Below are 8852 nucleotides of genomic sequence, written 5' to 3' on the forward strand. Positions count from 1 at the left end.
CAATACAGAGTGATAAGTGCAGAGGTAAGAACAGAGTGCTGTGGAAGCACAGTATAAGGGGAGATGACACTTGTGCTGCTCTATAGAGTAGGAAAAGGTGGGAAAGGGGCGAAGGGCTTTCAGGGCAGCAAGAGATTATGAAGGGACAGAGGCACAGCACTTAGTTATCAGCTCAGGAGTGTTTGGCAAGTCTAGAGAGAAGTGGAAATGAGGCTGGAGAAGGGGTTAGGGACCCACCATGAAGGCCCTTGGGTGCCCAAAGATAACTGTGGATTTCATCTTGCTTATTAAGAGGAATCAATGCTTGGTTTTAACCAAGGGAGTGACATCAAGTTCGCCTTTAAAAACTCTTTGGTCACAGGGTGGAGAAAGAAGTGGAAGAGATCAAGCTGGGGCAGAGAGAAGAATAAGAGTTTATTGGGAAATGGTAGAGACTGTCTTTTCTGAAGGGTAGGGACCAGTAGCTGACTGGTTAACTTAAAAAAAATCAGTTAAAATGGGTATTCATAAAAATATTCTCAATATTTAAACTTGAAACGTGTACATTTACCAATATTTTGCTATACTGCCTTTCTTACATAAATCACACTTATGATTTTCAGTTCCTTTTTTTAAAAAAACAATTTATTATTTATGTATTTATTTGGCTGCACTGGGTCTTAGTTGCTGCACGAGGGATCTTCATTGCAGCATGTGGGATCTTTTTTTTTTTTTTTTTTAAGTTGCGACATGCAGGATCTTTAGCTGTGGCATGTGAACTCCTAGTTGCAGCATGTGGGATCTAGTTCCCTGACCAGGGATCAAACCTGGGCCCCCTGCACTGGGAACGTGGAGTCTTAGCCCCTGGACCACCAGGATGAAGTCCCAGTTCCTTTAAGTGGAGGAATTTAAAGATACTTGTGAGGCAATCTGAGTGAAAGATGCTTCTAGATTTTTATGAGGCTTTCCCCATTTGTTTACAGTTGTTTCAGCTACACCTACATCAACCACAGTTATCTTCAGTAAGTTTCTCTAATCAAGTTTTTGAAAAGAACTCAATTTGGCTTTCAGAAAGACAACTATCTTTTTGCACTCATAGTTCTTTGTTTGTTTATTCATGTTCCGCCCCCCCCACTAGAAGGTAACCTCAGTGAAGGCAGGACCTTGTCTGTCTTGCTGACTGTATCTTCAAAGCCTATGACGGTGCCTATAGTAGGGGTGTATAGACGTTTAATGAGTGAACAATAAGTGACGTCTCTCCATCAGTCTGACTAATTTAGATGATTATGTTGGTATCATTAGTCATGATTATGTATACACCTAAGATGCATTTTTACTATTTACTTTGCAACTTCTGGTAACTGTTTCCATCAATCTAATTCATATTCCTCCCAGTCATCTCCCTCCCTTGCACAAATTTACTGACTCTCCAGTGTGTGCTTTAAAAAACAATATTGTTTTATTATTACCAGCAGGAGTGGCCTGCATGGGGTGGTGGGTACACTGGGCTCAGGGTATGTGTGGGCTGTGAGGGATAGATGATAATTGGGAGGCTGAAGGAAAGGAGTGGGGCTGGAGGCCAGGCCCAAAGGCTCCTCCGATTTACTTCTGGGAACAGGTAGACTTAATAAAGGAGTCATGGCAAGCTAGGGCCAGGCCGCCAATAAGATTAAGAAATTCTTGGAAATCTAGCTGTCCATCAGAGTCGAGATCCAGCTTCTTCATCATGCGGTCAAGGACGCCAGGGTCCTTCTGGTTCTGCAAAGATAATAATAACAATAATAATGATATTAATACCTTTATATTGTACTTTCTAAGATGCTTTCAAAAATGTTTCCACATTTTATTCTTCCAAGAGTGTGAGGTACCGGGTAGGGGTTATTAATATTCACACTTTTCAGAGACAGAAACAGACTCAAACAGGTGAAGTGAGTGGCCTAAGCGGAAGACCCTAGGACACGAACCCAGCTTTTCTAGCTCCTAGTCCAGGGTTCTTTCTGTGTCCATCAGGGGTTACTCAATTTTGTAAAAACAGTGGAAAACTTTTTCTAAGTGTTGCATGCAACTCCAATATACAAACTACATAAAACCAGAGTGATTGGAGGTGGAAAGAGGATGCGGGCCCTGCCTAATTAGCCCCATCCTCCACTCATCCAAGCCCCCAGCACATGCACACACTTACATCCACTGGTTACATATGGCTACTTAATTAATTTAGAAAGTCAGTCCCTTAGTTGCTAGTGGCTACCATATCAGGTAGCGCATATATAGAACATTAATTCCATCATTACAGAAAGTTCTACGGCTGCCCTAGAGGCTTTGGGGTGGAGGGATAAAATTTGAAAACTCTTCTATTACTCCATTTACTATTTTGTAAGCCCCTCTCCGTAACCGGAAAAAAAAATCACTGTTCCCTTTGTCAGTGTAGTTTGATAACTTTGATCTTTAGAACATACTTTATTCAAAGAAGAGGAGAACAGAAGGTCCTTTAATAGTCATTCAGAGCTTACTCAGCCCTAGGGGCTCAGCTGCTGTCCTTCACTCCTAGCCATTCTCCCAGGGTCTGGTTTCATGCTGTGGGTGGCCTGGGGGTGGGGGCAGGGACCAATACCATTGTGAAGGCACCCAGCTCTGTATTCATGAAGATAAGGAACTCGGCCTTGGAGAGTTTGCAGTTGTTACCGTCCCTTCCAGCATGCCTTTGGAAAACAGCAATCAGAGACTCGATGCACCGTTCAGTCTCTGTAGGGCTGGATATTTTTGCCTTTGGAAAAAAAAAAATTCAGGGTTCAGACAAGGGCAAGATATCAAAAGCTGGGTGCTAGGGAAAACTCCAGAGGATCTCGTCTCTTCATTTTGGGTCAAGCAATTTCCTGAAAGACTCGGTCGTTGTTTAGGGGGCTAAGGGGCCCAAGACAACCACAGAAAGTCACATTTGGTGAACTTCCTCCCCACATCTCCTCACATGTTTATTCCAGGTGAAAATTAGTGAGGGTAAATATGGAGCATGCTGGTATGTTTGAAAGCAGTAGACAGCCTAGACGAGCATGAGGTGACAGGGTTTACTGATATTTTTAGAATGTGCGGATAAATATATGTATAACTATATATCCACAAATCCATATACATACCAAGCATTGTCTATAGATTAAAAAGTTCCCTATTTTCCAAGAGTATATGGAGGCTACTGTGATAAATGAAATGGCATTTCTTTTTAAAGGAATACTGAATTCCCAGGACTCATACATTTTCTAGAAGAAAACTAAAAGCATCGTTATTATTGTGCATGGGGTAGGAGATCTGAGAACTTTTTGGATGTTGGAAAGCAGCTTTCGTATTTGAGAGTTAGAACCCCTTAATTTTACATGTGAGGAAACAGGCATGAGAAGGGAACTGACATGGCAGAGTTACTTCTACAATCTCAGCCTCCAGGTTGCTTTCTGCAGCCCTTGGCCTTTGCTCCTTCTATTCCCAGATGCCACTAATTCCCACAGAAAAGACTGGTGGAACTTCTCTGGTCACTGCACACCAGGAAGGTTGATATGGGGGCTCTTAGGTTGCCGCTCACACAACTCCCATCGCATCTACGGAGCTGAACCACAGCTGTGGTTGCACTAGAAGGAGCACAAGGTTCATATCCTGTTCTGGGCTCTGCTTTCCTTACAACAGAAGTCTTCAAGGGAATTCTGTCATGCTGAGTCTGCGCCTCATTCCAGCCAGCACCTGGGCCCCAGACGTGAGGAACTCATGGGCTCCCCCTGGTGGATAAGAAGGGGGAACTGCAGACATTCTGGAAAACTTGCAGGGCCACACCCTTCCTTCCAAAGTTTTCTCTCTGGACATTAACAATGTCTACATTGGATGGTGACATTCGCAATGTGGCACTTAGCCCGTTAATTTGTTCTTGGGATGGACTTCCTGGAGCCCAGAGCTGGAAACTTTCAGGCCCCATAATTAATATGTTAAGGATTGATGTGAGCCCTGTTATTGATCTGAGCTCTTAGCTGCACAGCTGCCAGTCTCCTTCCCTCCTTCAGTCTCTCCAGGTGCTTTAACTACCTAGCCAGGTGCCTGGTGCTCACTGCATCCTGAAGCATCTATAAAGCCCCTTCCGGAGATGGACTCTTCCTCAATAGTCACATTGTCAGAACTTTTTCTTTAGAAAAGTGTTGGTAGCTTCAGAGTTTTGGTGAGAAACAAAATACCACAGCCTACAAACAGATGTGTCTGCACAACAGCTTTTCTTACCAGGACTACAATCTCACAGTCTTACTAATGTGTCAGATTACAGGAACAAGGCTGACTGGAAGGGCACACCAGACAGGGTAGAAGGTTCCAGGTTGAGGAGCAAGGGCTTTGTGATCTTTTTCTAGACCTACAGATGTGTCCTCTGCCTCTTTGCGGAATTCAGATTGCTTTTTTTTTTTTTTGCAGTACACGGGCCTCCCACTGCTGTGGCCTCTCCCGTTGCGAAGCACAGGCTCCGGACGCGCAGGCTCAGCGGCCATGGCTCACGGGCCTAGCCGCTCCGCGGCATGTGGGATCTTCCTGGACCGGGGCGCGTACCAGTGTCCCCTGCATCGGCAAGTGGACTCTCAACCACTGCGCCACCAGGGAAGCCCCAGATTGCTTTTGATTTTCCAGTTTCAAAGTGGCTTTCTGCTTTTCCTTTTTCTCTCCTTAATGTCAATCTTGACAGATTTTTTTTTCCCCTTTAAAGCTGTTGCTATCAGCCACATGGAGAAAATTAAAACCCCTGCATTTCTTCCCAGAGGTAATTTCCAGAGGAAAAGAAACACAATTATCAAATTACTTAAATGGAATTGCAAAATTTGTAGTGCTGGAGGGGCAGAGAGGCCCAGAGACAGGAAAGCTTTGCTCAAGTTGGAGCAGTGGCTGAAGGAGGAGATCTCCTGCTTGGATGGAGGCCAGTGCTCCCCATCACTGCATCCTCAGAGTTGTATTTGTTGGGAACAATGATAGGGAGGAGAAAACAGCGTGATAAATGGGTGCTGTAAGAGAATTTAAAAAATGCATGCTAGGGACTTCCCTGGTGGTGCAGTGGTGAAGAATCTGCCTGCCAACGCAGGGGACACAGGTTCGAGCCCTGGTCCGGGAAGATCCCACATGCCACGGAGCAACTAAGCCCGTGTGCCACAACTACTGAGCCTGCGCTCTAGAGCCCGTGAGCCACAACTACTGAGCCTGCATGGCGCAACTACTGAAGCCCGTGCACCTAGAGCCTGTGCTCCGCAACGAGAAGCCACCGCAATGAGAAGCCCTTGCACTGCAACAAAGAGTAGCCCCCGCTCACCACAACTTAAGAAAGCCCACACACAGCAACTAAGGCCCAACGCAGACGAAAGTAAATTTTAAAAAATGCATGCTAAACACTCAACATTTGAGAAAGTTAAAAAAAAAAAAAGTAACGCCTGAAAAAACTCAAGTATTGCAGCTCTCATTCTTAACTAACATGCTCCCTTTCCTCCCAAGGAGCCCTGGTGGCATCCACCTTCCGCCGGGGCGGTCATTCCAGGTCTTCACCACTTGGTGGTGCTGGGTCTGCCTTTTCTAGGTTCCACGTGACATTGATTCCTCGCTTTTGCACGGAAAGGAGAAAGAGCAGTCGGGGGTGCAGACTGGCAGACTAAAGCAGGGGTTGGCAAACGTGTTTTGTAAAGGGCCAGATGGTATAAGTTTTAGGCCAGTGCGGCTCATATGGTCTCTGTCACTCTGCTTTTGTAGCAGGGCAGCAACCACACAGAAAACTCATGAATGGGCGTGGTCGTGCGCCAATAAAACTTTATGAACACTGAAGTTTGACTTTCATATAATTTTCACGTGTTACAAAGTATTATTCTTCGACTTTCTTTCAACTATTTAAATATGTAAAATCCGTTCGTAGCTAGTGGGCGAACAGAACCCCGATTTGGCCCTTGGGCGGAAGTTTGCAGACCTCCCTTCACGGAGAGGCCAAGGAAGAGGCAGATTTTGGAGGTGTATTAATGGAAAAGATAGAAAGAGTTCAAAATGGGGATGGCAGGAAAAAACAGGAGACGGGGTGAGCGCCTAACAAGACGGTAGGCTAAGGGGAAAAAGAAGGGAGGAGGGGGCTTCCGGTCGCCGGGCTCCTCCCACATTCCTGGCCGCCGCTCGGCTAGCTGGGACCCGCTTCAGTTTCAGTCTCTGCGTCTTGGCCGTTTTCCGGTCGTTTACTGAGATTTCCCCTAGGGGTCAGACCATTAGGTCTGAAACGTTCCCTTTCTGGTCTCTAGAACTGTACATAACTAGCGTCGCCGCACAGAATTCCATCCCCTGTCTTTAGGTCGTACCCCGGGCTCCGCGGACACCGGCGGCGAGGGGCGTCCCGCACCGGCCGGACACCCCCGCCCCCGTCCCGGCTGAGCGAGGGGTCGGGGCGGCTTCACCTCGTGCGGGGCTCCGGGCGGGGCGCGGCTCGCAGTGCATTTCCTCTATCCCAGCCCTAGACCTTCGCCTGGAAAACAAAAGAACCTACCGTTGCTACCCCTAGGCTGTTATTACAGGTATAATTCAGGGCTTCTTCCTTCCATCCGCGCTTTCCCAATTCCCTGCCATAGATTAATTCGTCCTGCTCTGTTTCCTAACGCGTCCACATAAAAATCAAAGACCAAGCCTGGTGAAAAGTATGCTGTTGCTTTTTTCTTTTCATGCAAGAGGAAGACAAATAAAAAGCGCGGCTTACCATTTTCGGAGAGGAGTGAAGCACGGGGCTGCGAGCGAGGAGCTGCGAGGCGCGCACTGGGCGGCGGGCCGGGTCTGCTGCCTCCCAGGTCCGGCCCCACCCGGCTCCGCCCCGCGCGGCTGCCGCCTGACTCACGCGCCCCCTCCTCCGCTCTGCCTGCCGCCGCGCGGATCCCGGATGGTCGCCGTCGCCCTTCTTTGCAAAGCACACGGCTTCACCTTAAAACTCTCACAAAACCCATTGTCCTCGCTGAGCTCTAAAGAATCTCTCTCCCCTGTCCCGTGAACCTTGAAGATTTTGGACTTTTCCGAATTGAAAGTTTTGCATAGCGGTCTTCTGGAAGTCTGTCCAAGTCCGTGGGTCTTTTCCCTGTACAAGCTCACGAGCTCATTCTGGTCATTCATGTTAGACAGGCAGAAAGGTCCCTTTGAAAAACGTGCAACGTGGAGTGTGGGCTATAAATTCCCTAGAAACCAGGGCTGTCTCTTTCACACTGGAGACGTTAACAAACTAAATGTTAGTGATTTGTGCCAGCTGGAGGGCCGTTGTCTCAGACTTCTCTCTAAACCGAAAACAGTTAAAAAAACAAACAAAACAAAGCAATACCCTAGACCCCAAAGAACTGCAACGGTACAGTACTACTGCAAACTACTGAACCCTGAAAGTAGGGCATTTATCTGTGTGCAGTTGGCAGCGGAGTTGGGAGTTGTATGAAGAATCAGAAGCTCTGGGTTCTAATCCTGCATATGTAATTACTTCATTGCAAATACGTTTGGCAAAACCCCTCAGTCCTCTGAGCCTCCATTTCCTTACCTGTAAAAGTAGGTGCCCTTTCCTTTCCTATTTCACAAGATTGTATGACTATCAGATAAAATGATGGCTTTGGGCTTCCCTGGTGGCGCAGTGGTTGAGAGTCCGCCTGCCAATGCAGGGGACCCGGGTTCGTGCCCCGGTCCGGGAAGATCCCACATGCCACGGAGCGGCTGGGCCCGTGAGCCATGGCCGCTGAGCCTGTGCGTCCAGAGCCTCTGTTCCGCAGCGGGAGAGGCCACAACAGTGAGAGGCCCGCGTACCGCAAAAAAAAAAAGATGTCTTTGAGAAGGCTTCAAAAAACGGGAATAGATGCAAAGGAAAGATAATGGGCTGCAGGGCATTGTGTAAACTGCTTCCTGGCATCCCCTCTGATCCTGCAGCCTCAGCTGGTCACTTCTGAGCAGACCTTCATCTCTTCTCACCTACGCCAGACCCACATATTCAGTTGTTCTTGAATCCACTTGAAAGTCTCACCTGAGCCTCAAACTCAATTCAAGAGATACTTGTTTTCCCTAAATCTGTTTCTCTTCTATCTTCCTTACCTCTGCTAATGGTATTGCCATTCTTCTATTCTCCCGACTTGAGAAATTTGGAGCCAGGTTTTGACTCTAAATCCCTTTCTTACCCCCAAATCTTATTGAGTGCCCAGTACCATCAGTTTTTTTTTGTTTGTTTGTTTGTTTTGTGGTACGCGGCCCTCTCACTGTTGTGGCCTCTCCCGTTGTGGAGCAGAGGCTCCGGACGCACAGGCTCAGCGGCCATGGCTCAGGGGCCTAGCTGCTCCGTGGCATGTGGGATCTTCCTGGACCAGGGCGCGAACCCGTGTCCCCTGCATCGGCAGGTGGACTCTCAACCACTGCACCACCAGGGAAGCCCCACCAGTTTTATTTTTACACTTTCTCTTGGATCTGCCCCTCATATTTTCTATTCTCACCTCCAGTGTTCTAGTTTAGGTTTGCATTCCCTCTTTCCTCCAGTTTCCTAACTGGTCTCTTGCCCTCCAATCTGTTCCATTGACTGTTAAAGACACATTTTTCTAATGTACAGCTCTGATCAAGTGCCTGCTTAAAAACAAAACACAACAAAAGAACCAAACAAGATGGCTCTTTAATGCCTCTTATATCAAACCCAAACTTCTTAGCTTCTATCTGGCTTTGAAAATCCTCTTTATCCTTAATTAATGAATGACTCCTTCAATTTATTCATTCAAAAAATATTTTTGGAAAACTACTATGTGCCAGGCCCACTGCTAGGCACAGGAGATACAAACATAAATGTGATATTAATGCCTGCCTTTGGGGTGGTCTATGGATAGACTTTAGACCTATGGTGTTTC

At 47.1% G+C, this 8852-nt stretch overlaps 1 protein-coding gene across 1 annotated transcript; it reads right to left on the bottom strand.

The window, feature by feature from the left end:
- Positions 1-1414: 1414 nt before the first annotated feature.
- S100A11 (S100 calcium binding protein A11) lies at positions 1415-6805 on the bottom strand. The gene is made up of 3 exons (XM_007460303.1): positions 6704-6805; positions 2591-2743; positions 1415-1737 (listed from the first exon to the last, which is right to left on the bottom strand). The coding sequence occupies exons 1-3, from the start codon at positions 6704-6706 to the stop codon at positions 1582-1584; spliced, it is 312 nt and encodes a 103-aa protein (XP_007460365.1). The 5' UTR covers positions 6707-6805; the 3' UTR covers positions 1415-1581.
- Positions 6806-8852: the final 2047 nt, after the last annotated feature.

Source organism: Lipotes vexillifer, unplaced genomic scaffold (assembly GCF_000442215.2).
Source record: "Lipotes vexillifer unplaced genomic scaffold, Lipotes_vexillifer_v1.1 scaffold209, whole genome shotgun sequence".
NCBI lineage: Eukaryota > Metazoa > Chordata > Mammalia > Artiodactyla > Lipotidae > Lipotes > Lipotes vexillifer.